This window comes from Cryptotermes secundus, unplaced genomic scaffold, assembly GCF_002891405.2.
Source record: "Cryptotermes secundus unplaced genomic scaffold, Csec_1.0 scaffold407, whole genome shotgun sequence".
Taxonomy (NCBI): Eukaryota; Metazoa; Arthropoda; class Insecta; order Blattodea; family Kalotermitidae; genus Cryptotermes; species Cryptotermes secundus.
The window spans coordinates 4,614,418-4,632,264 of NW_019741981.1; the positions used below are offsets into that span (position 1 = coordinate 4,614,418).

Here is a 17,847-nt window from a genome sequence, read left to right on the forward strand (position 1 = left end):
GAAATTTGCCTGTACAACTCCAGACTTATGCAGGGAAAAGGTTTGATTCAAATGTATGCATGATGGAGATGAAAGAGCTAAGTTGATAGGGCATAACTTCAAAGTATAATTCTCTGATATCACATTTGTACCAGTTAATAGAGCATGATCACTCTGCTGTGGACAGTGCAGGTTTATTCATACCCACTAAACTGCTGTCCATCAGCTGCCACTGAACTTGAGATAGAGCACTTTTGTGCCATTTTTGTAAATAATTTCAAAAGCCTCTCTGTTTTGTGATAAGCTTTGCAGTACTAATATGATAGCCATTTTGCACTACTCAGAATTCAATAGGAGCAGCACAGCCCCACAGGATGATCATAGGAGCACAGAACCAATCACATGAGTGACTGAAATAAACATTCTTATAGAAACAATTATCACGGAGAAGTATGGCCAGTTTCTGACATAGTCATGGGCAATGAGACTTGAACCTACCAATCTGATCCCAAAATAAAACCCCAGGCACTCATCTGAATCTTCACAAATGACACTCCCTTATGGAAGTCTAAAAAGAAGATTGTGACTTACTTCTTTTCAAAAAGTGTGACTATGGCATGCCCTTGAAACTGATCTTTCATTGCACAAAGATACACGACATCTGTCTGAGCTAAATGACTGAGAAACTTTAAGAAAGGCTGCTCAGAACATTGCTGATGCTGCATGACACACAGAAATTATTGCAATCACTTTCTGGTAGAACACTTCACTACAGGTGCCTTACTATACAGCCTACAGTCAGACACGGTATTACGAGACATCACAAATGTTTTCTTTGAAGGTCACTGATTTGTCAAGCCTATCAGACACCTCAGACCCTAGAACACAATTATGATGTGGAACCATAAAATGGGTGGCATTACTGCCTCTAGAGCTGGGTCAGGGAGATGGCTCTATACTGAAACTGGGAAGTACAAACATGTTAAGAAATGTAATGAAGATACAATTGTAACAGTTCTGTCTTCTGGAATATAAAGCCACGTACAATTCAACTGATGTTCCGAGGAACATGTTGCTTTCATTTTCAGGGTTGTAGAATAAGCCAAAGAAGAACCAGCATGAAGTAATTAACTCTTTCATGTGCTGCTTTGTGCTAGTTTCTTGTTTGCTTATTCTTTGACCCTGAAGATGGAGACAACATGTTCCTTCAAAGCAATCATTGGCTTTCAATGGGCTATAATATATCATCTACCAGAAAAGAGAACTCTTCATAACCACATCTGTGAGCAGCCCAAATCCCACAAAGATATCATTGTTAGATTAATCATCTCTCAAAACTTTTGGTACCAGAGTCCATGTATTTTCATGTAGATGTATACAATTGTCTTGTGTCATTCTGTGAAGCAAATCCTGCTACAGGGTACACTGTCTACCTACTTAAAACTTGTCAAACATTTTTTACATGCTATGGGGGTCCCTTCATTGCTTTGTGTCCTGGAAATTTCATTTTGCTTTGTGCCAATACACTCAGACACTTACGTTGATTCCATTTCATAATCTTTGCCACTGCCCTTCTTGTGTTGGTTTCGCTTGCAGCGGCAGAACATGAACAGAAGCCCAGCAAACAATACAAACACCACACATGACACAATGATGGCTATCAGCATAGGTGTGTTGATGGCTGCAGCCTCCTTGATATATGATGCACCTACTGGAATAAAGGTTACTCATTTTCATATCACAGATTTCAGTAACTGTTTCAAGGAAGTGGGTTATATTACTGCCTTCAACTATAGTTCTATGGAACAAATGAGGTGTATAAATTCATGAAAGGTTCCTTAACGTTTTTTGGATCAACAGAATTTAAGGCAATCAGAAACAGGTTTTAATTTTGCACATAAAAATAAGAGTGTGCATTCAGTTATCAGAAATCAGAAATATATTTTCAGTTTAAATAGAGTGGATAAGTGTGTTCTCAGTTGCAGTCTACATAGTTTCCAAACATGTTATTCATGATTTTTCCATACCTCATTACCCCTGAGGTTTATTTACTGCAGATACAAATCTACTGCTGCAAACATAATCACACTTCAGATATCATATCATATACATTCAGATTCTTTTTTAACATTTCATTACATATTCACCACACTGAAAAATGTTCCAAGTGACACCTATAGTTTGTATTTTATGTCTTCTGCCACCATTTTGATCAATATTTTTCTAGAAAATCAATTGAGCTCTACATGTATTTTGAGCTTCTTTTCAACTTCCCTACATTGTTTAGTATAGATCAATTCCAAAGTTTCAGAGATATCACATGCAGGCATGCGGATATGACCTCCCAATAAAGAATTTACTTCATGCATTTCATACGAGCAACACATAACAAATACCAATTTAATTATGGAACAAACATGTAATTCCCACAAGTTATTTAGTGAACTTTGGGTAAGCTGCTGAAATTCTGAGCCAGATGTCTCACACTTGTGACCATCAAAATTCATTGCAGAATATTCTGGATACTGTTGCCTTCTTCAACTCAGCAAAAGGTATTTGTGACTTAATGTTACATAAGAAACTATTAATAGGTTAGTACTTACTATCTGCATCCGTATAGTCACTACAGTGATCTTGTTCTGCACGAAGACACAATTTCACTCGGACCCGGGGATTGGCCTGATGGGTTGCCATTGCAGGCCTTTCTACTGGGCCATCATCATCTCCCAGGGAACGGCCCACTGATGTCTGCTGACCACCATGCCACACTAGTGACATAAGAGTGGCTTCCTTCCGAGTAGCAGCGGGTCCTGTTGGTATAGGAATTGTCTCCACCAGTCTCCAGGAAGTGGGATTATCACTGTTGTCCACTGAAGTCTCCACAAGAGCGACTAATTGCAGACATGTTGCACCAACGTTCACTGACAATGTGTGTGATGTGGGGTCAAATGTCACATGCTGAGGCTCAGGGATACGATCCACTTTTGTGAGAACAGGAAGTTCATCTGAATAGTTGCTGTGGCCTTTTGTGTTGATTGCTTTTACCTACAGAAAATACAGTACGTTATGCGCTACAACAGAGGGAACCATTAAGTGGGGGACACAAAGCACTGTGATGCTACAACATTCTTACAAGAACAAAATATAATACTAGCCTGAATCTACCCATTTCACTGGGTTCTGTGATTAACTGCAAAGCTCTGGATATCCTGAGTTAACATACTGTGGCATATCACTCCACCCAGGAATTCAATTCTTCAATATTCACACTCATTCTTTCAAGTTTTCCACAACAATCATGCCACCACTGTTTCTGTAATCTTCTGATAAATATACTACATAACTGTGCATAAATATTAATTTGAACAGTAGGATATTTATTACTGCAAGCATGCATTACTTCTTAACATCTGTCACTAATACAGCTGCAAAATGAGGGTTTCAAGACACACTCTTAGTTATTTTACTGATTTCTCAGCTGTACATGTTATTTGATGTCAAATGGATGGATTACTGTGAATGGTTAATTGAAAAAGATGTGGACAAAATCGGCCGTGGCCTATTTTAAAGTATCATTACTGTCTCGGCATTCAACTGGGTATGTGAAAGAAAACCATGGAAGACTTCAGTCACAACTGCTAGTAACCTGCTGAAATTTGATCCCTGTATGAGTACTTCCCAAATACAAATGCAGAGATTTACTGTTATACGATTTGTTAGTAATTGCCATATGATGTTAGGAAAGGCACTGGGATGGTTTACGGTTCTTTTTCCAGAAGATGTGGTATGATACTATGCCTTATTCAATCTCACTTCAAATGAAATCACCTTGAAAACATATGTGTGATGCTGCTCGAGAGATGTCACGTTGCAGGGATTATTCCTTTGGCAGTCAAACTCCTGCCAACCCTCTGCATTGCTTCTTCTGGGCAGAAGGGCTACAGCCCCATAACAATCAGTAGACATCAATTCATCTCCAGCTGACGCCAGCATACGGCGATATGACACAAAAAACTTCGTGTTTTGATGTCCTCCATCAAAGCCAGGCTTCCACTGAAGAGTGACATAGCTGTGCCCAATTTCTGTTGCATTGATGGAAGATGGGCGTTCTGGTGGTCCCTTGGGTTGCAGGTGAATGCCTGTTCTTATGGTACCCAGACTGTTGGCAACTCGGCAAGTATAAAGACCATAATCTGCTTCACGGATATTTGATATCTTGAGAATGCTTGTGTATATGTCACCACTCTCAGTAGTCATGTTAAGTTCGTAATGTCCCTCATTGCTTGTAAGGAGAGGTGCCGTATTTGTGCCGTAGTTCCACTGGAACTCAGGTCGAGGATATGCCTGCACTCGGCAAACCACCTCAGCTGTCTCCCGCAAATCAGAAGCTACTTTGTTGTACTGATGGAGAACAATTGGCTCATCTGAAAAATAATAAATCATTGCTTTGGATGAGACTCAAGAGAAGGCAAGGGAAGTAAACAAAAAGCTAGAGGCACAAAATTTAATGTGATTCTTTCCATGTTGCAGATTGTCAGATTTCTAAAGATAAATGCATGCCTAATTACACATACTTGAAATGATAAATTTCTTATTCTTCACAAATATTTCAGATCCTATGTCAGATTGTCATCTGGTAGACACAACTGTAACAGGATTTTCATTATGACATTTTAAAATTACAGCGGAGATTTTAGTTATGATTTTCATATCAAGAACATGTCAGAATTTGATGGCAAGAAGCGAAAGAAAATATATTTCGTGTAATTTAAATAATGAAATTCTCTGAACCAAATATGAATATTACTTAAAAGTGTTTATTTGTAAGCTTTCTCTGATTTCTTACTCTCCTCTTTTAATGCTTAAGTCAAAACATTAAAACTGAAATAAAAATGTTGTTTACTTGTTCTGATGTTACTGTCAATTATATTTTAGCTTCTTCTTTGTTTTCTGAATATTATCTATGCACGAAATATCCGTACATCATACCGAATTTAAGCTTCAAAAGTAGACCGCCAAAAGAAAACAGAGGTTCTTTTGTCCTATGTATATACAGACAGGAAAGTAAACAGGATTTATTCAAGGTATATAAACAAACACAGGAACTCTAATGGAGCAATTAGTTATGGACATATTCATGCATTTTTTGGGTGTTGTTCACTTGGCAGATATAACTAAATGTGACTGAAGTAAATTGAGTCACTTCAGTCATCAGTATTCAGTTAGTCTTCCCATAAGACTCTTTAGAAGAAATGTTGTCTACAGCACAAGGGTGACTTTCTGACAGTACTGCTGAGGGTGATTCTAAGTTCATAGTTCTGGTCTTCCATTTGAAATGTGGGATGACAAATGTATCTGAAGGGTTTTGATCCACTGATCCATCTATAGCGGAAATGGCGCACACAGAAACATTACGTTATTCTAAAGTTATTTCTTGTAACTGACCAACTGCTCTTATCATGACAATTTATTTTTAATTCATTAGCACACGCATTTCGGCTTCTCAGCCATTTCCAGATGTGTAGAAGTTCAATTACAAAAAAACAATCCTAATGATACACATCACAGACATGATTTCAATTACAGATATTTCTTTTTCTAATTTAGATGTAATGAAGTGGATTACTATAACAAAGCTCTAGAATAATTTTCTAACTTTACATTCTGTTCTTAAATTACACAAACACTAACATCAAAATTATAATACCAGAACTTAAAACCCTTGAGCATATCAATCTTATCAGTAAGAAAATAATCAACATAAAAGACTCACGTTCAATACGAAGATGCATGCTGGATTCTGCTTTTTTGACTTCATTCTCAAAGGCACAGGAGTACAGTCCACGGTCAGCAGGCAGAAGCTGATTGCCTTGAGGCCGAGAATTCCCCAAGAATCGCAATGTGCTCTGAACAGTGAAAACTGAATTGCGTCCTTCAGACTCATCTGTAGAAATATCATACAATTTGGGGTCGTTGATAATCTCATGCCCATCCTTCAGCCACCTTATGGATGGCTTTGGTTTGCCTTGAGCTCCACAAGTAGCACTGAACTCAGAGTCCCCTACCCTGTAAAGAGAGTTAGATGTCAATCTCTGGAGCACTGCTATTCATCTGGTGCTGACAATGTGAGTAAATAAAGAGGGTCAATAAGGGGAACATGTATAGTGTAAACTTGAGCCATATTCAGTTTAATAATTTAAAAATTTATTTTTCTTTAGCCTTTCATATTTTGTTTTGGTCTTGGTACCTGGAAACATTGCAATCTCTCACCATTCTGATTCTTGTTATTTATTTTGACTTGGCATTCATGGTTAAATTATGCTGCTTATAACTATGGATATAGACCAACATGTTATTCTATATTGAAATTGGAGGCATTTATGTTTATATCAAATCTTCTATCAGTTCCCAGATCTCATAATTTTTTAAATATCTAATTAAATCCAGCCTTTGTCAGTGTATGCTGGCAATTATCGTAGGCTGCATACTGCCATTATTTAATACAATCTTCTACTTCTATATTAATTGCAATATTAGCTTTAGTTGACCGCCTCTGTGGTCTGGTGGTTAGAGTTCCTGGCTACAGATCCAGAGGTCACGGGTTCGATTCCCCACGCTACCAGATTTTCTGAGAAGTAGTGGGTCTGGAATGGGGTCCACTCAGCCTTGTGAGGATAACTGAGGAGCTATTTCAAGGAAATAGAGGCTCCAGTCTAGAAAACCGAAATGAGTGGCCCCTGGGATTTGTTGCACTGACCATGCAGCACCCTCTATCTGCTAAAGTTGGCACCAACTTCGCCGGCAAGCGGCAGTCACTCGGTCAGTATAGTTGGCTTGCGGACTAAAGCTACAGAGTTTGTTCTGTTTTATTAGCTGGAGTTTTAATTACAACTTGTCAAATAATTTAAATAATGAAATATAAAGTCTTAAACAATCTTTATTGGTTTACTTGCATAACTCAACTGTCATGGTGATTCCAGTATTCCTTATTTCCTAACAGAGACCTGATATGTACTTGTATTCTTTCCTCTTTAACTCAACTTCTGATAGGCAAGATGAGTCTTTTAACTGGTTCATATGATCGTACTGATTCAGTATTACAGAGTGCACCAATATAGTGACTCAGAGTCATTTATAAATGAGTAATTAACCCTTTCACTGCTAGTATGTTAAGTAACTCTCAGTACCCTCTGTGCAGAATTATTTTTGAATAAATCTTTTATAAATAATTTAAGTGAAAAGTATGAAAATTTGTGATAAAATATAACTAATCTTACTTCAGACAGAGAACAGGCATCAGAAGTTGCAAAAATGTTAAATTATTCAGTATTTTTCACAGGAGAAAAATCCATTTAAATCAGGGTTGTCCAAGATGGCCAAAAAGTACATAATTCACTATCCTAGTCTTATCACTATGTCCCATGTTGACCAAAGTCCACAACTTTATTTAAAACTATTATGGAAAGCACTGCGCACTATACGAAGCCATTTTTACTAGCCCTGTGAAATACCTGCTCCACATGACCACAGAGCGCATGCCTCGCTGTGCAGATGCAGCCATTGAAATGAATGATGCTTCATTATGTTCCCAAGAGATGACTATGCACCCGCCAAGTTTGAATGAGATGGGGGGGGGGAAAGAGGTGAGATTTGAAACTCTAAATTTGCAACACGGGTTTTGTCGACAGCAGCAGTGTAAGGGTTAATCATTCAGCACACTAAACCTATAGAACCTTAACTTTAGATATAATAACTAGAGATATAGATAACTATAGAGCCATAACTTTAGATGGCTGCTGAGGAGGCTGAGGAGTGAGTGACTTTTCTCATATGACTGAGTTATTTAATGAATGAATGACAGAAATTCATGAAGGCATGTAGCAGGTTGACTAGTGACAAAATGTCTAAAATGTCTAAAATGTCTAAAATCATGCCCTGGAACTCCAAAATGAAAGGTACAACCAAGCTTACTGCATTGCATAGAATACACATGTGATTAAAGCAGTAGAACCACACACACAACAAAGAGTATGCCTGCTGTGAATACCAGGGTCTAGGTGCATTCAGCAGCACACAGGGATAAACAATGAAGGAGGCCAGAGCCCATGGTGGGTTAGTGGTATACCTACTATCCAGAAGAGTAGGCAACATACCAAATGCTGCTTTGTATTAAGGAGGTTTTGATCCAGAGACCAGCTATACTGACACAGGTTTTTCATTCTCTCCAGGATATTACATCAAAGTAGGCTACAACACCCTCCTTCTATATCCTTTCTAATTCATTGTGCAACAATTATTCTCTCATTCTAAGCTATGTAGTCAGAGCCACTGATAATGTTGTTGAAACAAGCCATAAATAATTATATGTATAAAGACACACAAGATGAGCTTCTGTTAGTTATTTTATTTGAATCATCTTACTAAACAAAACTGAACATTTGAATTAATTTAACCTTGATTCCCTCCAGCTGGTTGGGTATCAGATCCTTGAATATTAAAGGTTTCAAGCTGCTGAATTACTGATGATGAGTTATTCATCTGGATGACTATGTCATCTACACTGAATGACTCATTCACTCACTTATCTACTCACTACATATCTGTACACTCTGCTACATAGTGACAAGAGCTAGTTTAGATAATGGGACTTACTGGAGTATATACCTGTCCCCTTTATTGGAGGATACAGACATTTTTACATTTTACTTAATGAATCAAAGGACAGAATGTTATTGCATTCATGGTTTGCTTATATAGGCTTACCGTATAACACATATGTATATCTTTTTTCATTCAAGGCATTTTGTTACCATGCGAGGAGTTAAGTGAACATTCCTGAAAAGCAAGATTCTGAACATACATAGAGATATTTTCTTCTTTGTGACACCCAGAATGCTTCTGGAAATCATTTCACCTCCTACCAAGTAGTTACTAGATTACCTTTCATATGGTAGAGGTGAGAGGTAATGCAGTAAGAGAATGGGTCTGGCCACAAAATACTATATACAGCCAAGATCAACATGTGGATCAAGATCTTCATAACTTTCTAAAGCACGTGTGGAGGTTAGCCATGACTATACTCGTAATAAACACTCTTGTTTGGTTATATTACTTTTTATTAGTTGATATGCTGTTCTGGAGTTGTGGTCATCATATTTCAATGTCAGTACTTAAATTTAAAATTTCAAAATTTTCAGTATTTCCCCGAATTTATTTGCCAAACATGATTTCTGCCTCACCTGAAACTTCAGAATTGTGCAGTTAATGATCAGTACTGACCCAAGAAATATATTTTAGGATATATATTACATTTTATTAGTTGATATGCTGTTCTGGAGTTGTGGTCATAATATTTCAATGTCAGTACTTAAATTTAAAATTTCAAAATTTTCAGTATTTCCCCGAATTTATTTGCCAAACATGATTTCTGCCTCACCTGAAACTTCAGAATTGTGCAGTTAATGATCAGTACTGACCCAAGAAATATATTTTAGGATATATATGGATGACTTTCAATACTGTTTTCTTTTTCAGGTAACCTATGAAGTTTGAATTGAGCTCCTTGTGATGTAAGGTTTGTATGGGGGTGATACAGACATGAATGAAAATATCTTGAAAACTGTAATGAAATATCACAAGTACATTTTCAGATAAAACATGCAGTCAAGGCACAACCTGCCCCGTATGTGTTCATTGCATGCAAACTATGCATACGACAGACTATACCTGCGTGTGACATGAGGCTGCAGCTTTGCCAGGAACCTGGGTGGCTGATGAACTATCAGGCTGACAGATGCTGGATCACCATGCCCCATCTCATTGGTAGCTTGGCACTGGTATTTTCCTTCACTACCAAGATGTGCTGAAGGAATGGTGTACTTCTGTCCTGTTGCCAGTACTGTGGCTGGGGCTGAATTACTGGACCCTGACAACTGATCACCATCCCTCCACCAGCGATACTGGGGTGCTGGCCATCCAGGAGGGTTGGCAGAACATGTCAGCGTTATACCTGTTCCTTCTGCAGCCACTGGCTTATTGGGAGAGATGTGGGCACGCCCAGGTTTATGTCGGACAAGGATGGTAATTGAAGCATTGCCTATTTTCTCCATTCGTCTCCTTGGTTGGGATGATGGATTCAGGATGTTGATTGCACGACACGTGTAAGATCCGGCTGTTTCTGAGGACACTCGCTCAATTCTGAGAACACTTCCTGTCTGACGGAATCCTGGATGTCCTTCTCGCAGCCACTCAACAGTGATGGGGGATGGGTTTGCTGACACATTGCAACGGACAACCAAGGTCTCCCCATCTTCTGCTTCCTTGTGATTCACAACACCAGCACCAGCTTCAATTGTCACAATTGGGGGATACAGCACATCGAGGAGAATTTCTGCCTCTCCTGCTTGTCCGAGTCCATTGTCAGCTGTGCAGGTGTACTTGCCAGCATCGTCAAGTGTCACTCGGTGAATGGTGTGTGTGAAGGCGGTCGCGATAAATCGACCATTACGCATCCAACGCACTTTGTTCACTTTGGGTTTGGCGTCCACAGTGCACTGCAGGTTGGCTGTTGCATCGCGTTCGACACGCAGTGGGTTCTCGGGACCCACCTCCACACGTGGGAAATCTGTAGGGATAAAAACCCATATATACCATGAGAAAACATTCAATATTCAATGCAGTCTTCTGATGAGGGTGTGGTGTTCAGTTCACCAACATGCTTGAGCTAGCTGCAATGATGGGAACACAGAGAAATGGAGGGGGGGGGAGGGAATAGAAAATTATTAAATAATGAGGGTTCTCAAACTGTATTATTTATAACCAGCACCATTATTGTAATTAACACAAAAGACTCTACTGTCATATTACACAACACAGCAGGCCAAAAGACAAAAAAATTGATTTTCCCACAATTCTGGATGGAAACTCGGGGGCACGAGTAGTGCAGCTGGTTGAGTCACTGTGCTACAAGACGGAAGGTCGCGGGTTCGAGACCCGAGGAGGTGGATTTTTCCAATTTACCTAATCCTTCCAGCCACACTATGGCCCTGGGGTCGACTCAGCCTCTAACAGAAATGAGTACAGCAATCTTCCTGGGCAGGTAAAGGGCGACCGGCGCATAAGGCTGACAACCTTACCGCCATCTGTGAGCCGACTGTCTAGAAAATGTGGGATCCTCAACGTCTCACAATCCTATGGTCCTCCATTGCCTGTTACAGGGATACCTTTACTTTTTTTTTTAATATATACTACTCACAAAATTTAAAATCTTATTTCACAAACGAAATAGATATTTTATATATTTTCTTCCTGTCTTCCTTGCTTGTAATTTACAATGCATTTATTTCCACTGTTTCTAAGAAACATACACATCGTAGGTTTACTGCTGACGCAGAATAGCTGTATGACAATAAAATCAATTGTTACGCCCTCTTGTTTCCGTTCCCCTCTCTGAGGAAGGAAAAATGGGGTAAATAAAATCCAAGGCAATAATTTACAACCCACAAGGTTCAAACTGTTCAAACATTTATCAAGTTGCTTTGGAATACAAATACGTTACCTAAACTTACACCATATACGAATAGCAAGAAAGGGCAACACGCAAACATCTGCTGAAATTATCCTTTTAAAGCATGGTGGTTAATATATATGCCACTTGATTTAAAAAAGCTGTGCATTTTCGTGCACAGTGCAATCATATTTTTCGCATGATTCTCGGGAGAAACGATTACTTTCTTAAACAGTATTAACCGGCTGATCTTTGCAATGTAGATGCGGCATACTTTCTATGAGAGTGGAACTGAGTTTCTAGGTAATCAGATGAGCTCCAGACGTCAAAGAGTAAATATTATCAAAATCTACAGAGGTTCTTATGCATTAACCTTTTATGAAAGGGGTGATGGACAGATGTTTTGACCCTTTACATGGCGAACGTAGGGCGGTAATATTTTCAAAGTGGTTTCATACCAAAACACATATCGCATCTATGTTTCTAAGACTGGCCGGTTATTCGCGTTTAGGGAAACAATCGCCCTTCCCGGTTTAAGAATCAAGAAGATTTCTCTCTCTCTACACACGCACGCATGAGCGCACACATGTACACACGAGATCCCTACACACTAACGCCCATCAGTTTAACATTAAAGCATGCGGTACACATACTTACCACAGAGACAGACAGGATTAAGATATGTGAAGAGGTTCTTCCCATGCACGACGGTATTCAATGAAGTTACATGTACTGTCACATTTTTCACTTGGTGCCAAGTGTTTATTTCAGCTTGACGATTTCGGTAAGGAACAGATATGTAATGTTCAAAGTACATATAGCGTTTGGAAACGCTGTAATTTAATAGGCAATGTGTTCTCTAATTCGTGTATCATAAACACGTATATCAAGAAAGAAGAAAGAAACTCCGTGATTTTAGTCCGCAAGCGAACTATACCGACTTAGCGACCGCCGCTTGTTGGCGAAATTAGTGCCAACGTTAGCGGATAGAGGGTGTTGGGTGGTCAGCGCAACGAATTCCCACGGCCGTTAATTTCGTTTTTTTTTACAGACCGGAGCCGCTATTTCCTTGAAATAGCTCCTCAATTATCCTCACGAGACTGAATGGACCCCGTTCCAGACCCACTACTTCTCAGAAAAAATCTAGTAGCCCCGAGAATCGAACCCGGGACCTCTGGATCTGTAGTCAGAAACGTTGAAAACTAGACTACAGAGTAGTTAATTACGTTTATTTTATGTGCTAAATATTAATAAAATATATCTTAAAATGTATTTAGGCATTCGTTTCAAGTTGTGATTCGTTTCTATTATGGAGCGAAATTATAATCTATTCATGAACTGGTGTAAAAAGATAATTTATGCACCAGATTTGATCAAAATCCATCGGGAGCAGAATTTTCGATGAGTACGGTCAGATGGATATAGCTAAACTAATGTGCATTTGTGCTGTGTAGCTAAATGCTAAATTATGCATAGGTTTAATACAGTTTTATCCTTCAGCTGTTTATTATATATATAACACTTGTTAAGCAAAGCGAGAAATTCGAACGATAGCCTATAATTTCCAGACCGGCGAATCTTTTGCGCAGTTTACGATTAGAGATACAGCAGATGATATTTTGACAACGTTCTAATTAATTGAATTAAGTATATACGTGTATAAATCGTTTCTGCACTACACTGATACAACTCTGATACAGTCATTTCTTTCGTACAATGAAGTCTCACCTTAACTCGTTCTTATAAATTTGGTATCTATTTTATACTCTATCTCAGCGATATATTTTAATTTATTAAAGGAATACTGAACTATCAGTTGCTCAAGAGAAGTGTGAAAAGTGTTCCTTTAGCTGATCAAAAAGTCCTCCATGCCAAATTTTACGAACCAAGCCAAGTTTTCAGGAACCGATTGGCGTCCTTTTCCTCTTGACACAAAGAGGGGCTCAAAATTAACTACGATTTTGAGCAGCTACATTCAGCCCTAATTCTTATGACTAAATGAGCCCAGATTTAAAACCAATTCTGAAACATAAATTCCTGAAGCCATCTAGGATAATAGCTATAAAAATAAAACGCAGATAAATGATGTAGGAACGTAACCAACATATTCAACTATTTTTTTATTAAATTTTTATTTTACAATCTACTCAATATACATAAATAGAGTAATTAGTAAAAGGGATGGGTGTGTGTAATATTGAAGCAGGTATCATCCTCCGATGATTCTCTTGTGCTTATCTAATGAGATCCTCTGGCCACATTCTGTCTAGTCTTCTTTCTATTGCTGATCGGTTGAAGAGGTTTCTCATTAGTTGGTTGTTGTTTTGAGTGGTCCGGTTTCTGTGTTCCTCCGCGTATGCTCTGATGACTTCTGTTACATATGGTATGCTTAGATCATTGTGTAAGGTAGCGTTTGATACGTACCAGGGAGCATTAACTAGTTTTCTTAGCGTTCTGGATTGGAACGTTTGGAGAATTTTTGTGTTTGAAGGTTTGCTGCATCCTCATAACCCTATCCCGTAGGTCCAGATTAGTTTGATTATTGTTTTGTATAGGATTATTTTATTTTAAAGAGATATCTGTGATTTTTTGTCGATTAGCCAATTCATATTTCTGGTTTTGAGCTCTAGTTGTCTTCTCTTAGCTTTTATACGCGTTCTCCACGTTAGGTATTCAGCTTATGTGATGAAATTCCTAACCACAGTGAAGAAAAAGCTACAAAGTTGACAAAACCCCAATGACAACGGCTAGAAGGTACATTTCTTTAAGGATCCATAACTTCTAAATATATTCTGTATGGAAGGGCACTAATTTGAAATAGATTACCCTGTTTAAAAAAGAAAGTCAAAGTTATTTAAAACAATACGGCGACCCATGGAATTTGTTGTGAAGAAGGCAAGTTGAGATACGAGGCACAGTACACGCAGCACAAGAAGAAGTTAAGATCTGGGTCCTCTTCAATTATTCTACCTCTTTCACCGAAGCACACTTTTAATGTACAGTCTTCAAATGGGCTACGTCCTACTTATCTTTAGCATTTCTCTGTTCGCACTGTTGGTATGCCTTTTATGGCGATCTGCATAAATGAACGGCTTGAGCAGCAAGACGTGGTGTTATGACACAAATATTTAGTACAACGGCGTAACGAGAACTGTATTTATACGTGTAACATATTTCGTATTCCTACGAAGTACCGTACAAATACTGATGACTGCTCGTTTATAGGCTCTATATTTTTGTAGAGGCAGATGATGAAAGCGTGAGGTGAAAATGATGAAGCAGAAGGCGCAAAAATATGGCTATAATGAGAACGCCCCTGGGGTCCATCAAAGATTCTGGAAACTTTACCGAACAGTCGAATGGATACTAGGACTTAGTGCTCCAGTATGGTCAAAAGTAACCACTGAACAGAACCAAGTATGCATGGAGTCCATATCTTGGCGTATTTAACGACGCTGTATCAATCAGAGGTTACAAGCAAGCAGAGCATGCATGCATTCATTGAAATCATTAAATGCAAATTTTTAAAATGAAAATGAAATTCATTTACCATCAACTGTAGGAATAATGCATAAATGAATTGGAAACCTGGTCTATTTGAAAATGTCCCTGGTCCCATAAAAAAAGGTAAAATGTATGGGAAAGTTGTCCCTGTACTTAACTAATTGAATACTAGGCTATGAAAAGGTATAGCGGAGTGGATGAATGCATCCATGTATATTTGGCCTCGGCACTAGTTGAAGGTGAGTGGTCAGCTTCACGTCCAGGCAGCTTTAACCCTGGTGTCCATTCGATAGGAGGCTGGGTGGGCACTAGAACCGGTCTGAACCACGTGGAGGAAAAACAATCTCGTCCTTACTCCGACCCCTAGGCCGTCTAGCCCGTGGCCACTGGCAATGCCGACAGCACTGTCCCGGCTCTCAAGGGTACAAATCATATAAATTTACCTATAATACACGTGAGGCGTTTCACGAATAAGGGAAGGGGGAAAAGAATAATAAAATGGCGACTATGTTGCTTGAATTCTTATTTCTCTTGTCCATAAGTTTCTACTTTGTTCCGGCAAAGCAAGACGGAAGGGAATAGAGAGGAAGACAGAATTTCGGGTTTACGATCCAGATCATAAATACAAGGAAAACGGGATCTGTAGACAGTATTTCATGTAAAAGTATACAGACGTACCTGCGTTACGACTGTGAATCTGTCTCAGGCGAAAAAAAAAAAAATGTTTACATCCCGATGGGACTGCCTTGAAAATACATGTTAATGCGCGGTGACTTAGGTTGTGGGCTCCATCTTCAGGACAGAAGAGGGGAACGTTCTGCTTCCATCTTTAGGGTAGAAGAGTCAGCAAATATTGTACCCCGCAGAAAGAGCCATCAGGTTCCTACGAAACGTCATAAAGAGGTACCAGAATACATTTCGCTTATTGGGGGTGGAGTCCAACTGGGTCCACTCGGCACGGGGGCCACTGATTGGCCTATTGTAGCCTGCCCCGGGTGATTATGATGATGGAGAATTTGGTGGAAAGAAGATTGTCAGGGGAAACAGAAGTACTCGGAGGAAAACCGCCCCAGCACCACTATGTCCACCACAAATCCCAGTTGACCAGACCCGGGATCGAACCCGGGCCGCCGCGGTGGGAAGCCAGCGACTAACCGCTTGAGCTATGGCGCGGCCTACCACATGGTGTAACATCCCAGGAGACGGCAGTTCAGAGTTAGGATATGGACCTAGAATCTCCTTCAGAAAATAACACCCATTTGTACCTCGAGAAAATTTCGTAACGAAAAAACTCCGTAATTTGTAATGTAAATATTTTCTTTGCCCACTGTCCGCTGTTTAGATAACAGACATCGACGTTTCGTCTCAGGCCATGAAGCCGCGTGTGCAGGGGAGTACAGATACATCTCCACTATTCTTGACCTCGGTACTGGGAAGAAATCCTCGGTGACCTCTGGATATGATGCTGGGTGGTCCCCAGTGCCGGTCTTGACGCTATGGAGAAGGGGCAAATCTGCCGGGAATCGAATCCCGGCCGTCCAGCCCCTAGCCCGTCGCTACGTTGACTGAGCCAGTCATAAATCGGATAAAGGAAATGATGCCCAAACCTTTCGGGGCAGTTAGCTAAAGCAAGCACTTGCGCTATTGTCTGGATACATGGATATACGATGTCTCGCACTCCTGACATGAATTTCTGTTGCAAAATCGCAACACAAAACTTCAAGCGAATCACAAAGTACGCATGTGCGATCTCCTTCCTGTCTTTGTATCCCCAGCACTGACATTTGGACGCCTGAACCAATCTTTACGAAACTTGGTACGTACATCACGGTGCCTGAGCCCACCTGAAAGACGAAATCCATAACTGCCTCCCGTCAGTCTGTATGTTGCTAGGCAACGGCTCAGTAAAAGCGTTACTGCGGCAATTTTTGGACGCGTTCTTTTCTATGCGGTCCGTATCGTATCAAAGAGAACCTGTTGGTCTGTCTGTGTTTCCCCCTATCGTTGCTAGGCAACGGATTGGTAAAAAAGTTCCTGCGGCAAAGAAAAATTGTTGGGGGATATTAGTTCTTAAAACTGCGTATCCACATAACTAGTTATAAGCAATGGTGCATCTCTTTAAGCTGTATAATTACGTCGTACTGTTCTCCTACATCCAAGTGTCTCAATTTCGACTCCAGAAGGACGAAAATATGTGGAATATTTTTAAACTTTCAACAATTTGGAAGATTATAATGGTTCCGATATGGTGGGTTTTGAACAAAACCGATTTCGGTAACTACACTGTAAACCACTTATAACAATGAATGCATTTAACGACGCTGGCAGTAGCTCAGAATGCAGCATGGTTAGTGAATGATTCAGGAGTGACGTGGGAGAGGTCGTAGCCAAATCAAGCGCGTTATCCCAACATTTGCGTGGCTGCAGTGAGCAAAACCATGATAAGGTTAGTCAGGATAGTCGGTTACCGGCGGAGATTTGAAGCAGGCACCACTTGAAGTCAGAAGTGTTGCCGTCTGAACCTACAGCTTTTTCTAATAATCTCTTCTAATTCTTTAACGGTTATAATATATAAAAATTCGGTTGGTATTTCACAGGAAACACATTACGTCTCCGCTACAACGACAAAGAGAACAATGCCGTTTAGCGAAGCAATCGCTGTTTACTGTGACCATACGAAACACACAAATACACGCTGTGGGCAGAATTTTGAATATTAAAGCAAGTGGCACCTATAGTAAGTACTGGATTTGGCAGGGCCATAGCTCAAGCGGTTAGTCGCTGGCTTCCCACTGCGACGGTCTGGGTTCGATCCCGGATCTGGTCAAGTGGGATTTGTGGTGAACAAAGTGGCGCTG

At 39.8% G+C, this 17,847-nt stretch overlaps 2 protein-coding genes across 2 annotated transcripts in view; both read right to left on the bottom strand.

The window, feature by feature from the left end:
• LOC111872954 overlaps nt 1-4,422 on the bottom strand; it is a 9,996-nt gene extending 5,574 nt beyond the window's left edge. The window contains exons 1-3 of the mRNA XM_033754894.1: nt 3,808-4,422; nt 2,583-3,024; nt 1,519-1,687 (exon numbers count right to left, since the gene is read on the bottom strand). Of these exons, the coding sequence (XP_033610785.1) occupies nt 1,519-1,687; nt 2,583-3,024; nt 3,808-4,422 (1,226 nt within the window). The remainder of the gene's footprint in view (nt 1-1,518; nt 1,688-2,582; nt 3,025-3,807) is intronic.
• A 1,174-nt stretch (nt 4,423-5,596) lies between these two features.
• Nucleotides 5,597-17,847, bottom strand: part of LOC117282980 (hemicentin-1-like) — a 305,944-nt gene continuing 293,693 nt past the window's right edge. The window contains exons 4-5 of the mRNA XM_033754892.1: nt 9,706-10,603; nt 5,597-6,045 (exon numbers count right to left, since the gene is read on the bottom strand). Of these exons, the coding sequence (XP_033610783.1) occupies nt 5,655-6,045; nt 9,706-10,603 (1,289 nt within the window). The 3' untranslated portion in view covers nt 5,597-5,654. The remainder of the gene's footprint in view (nt 6,046-9,705; nt 10,604-17,847) is intronic.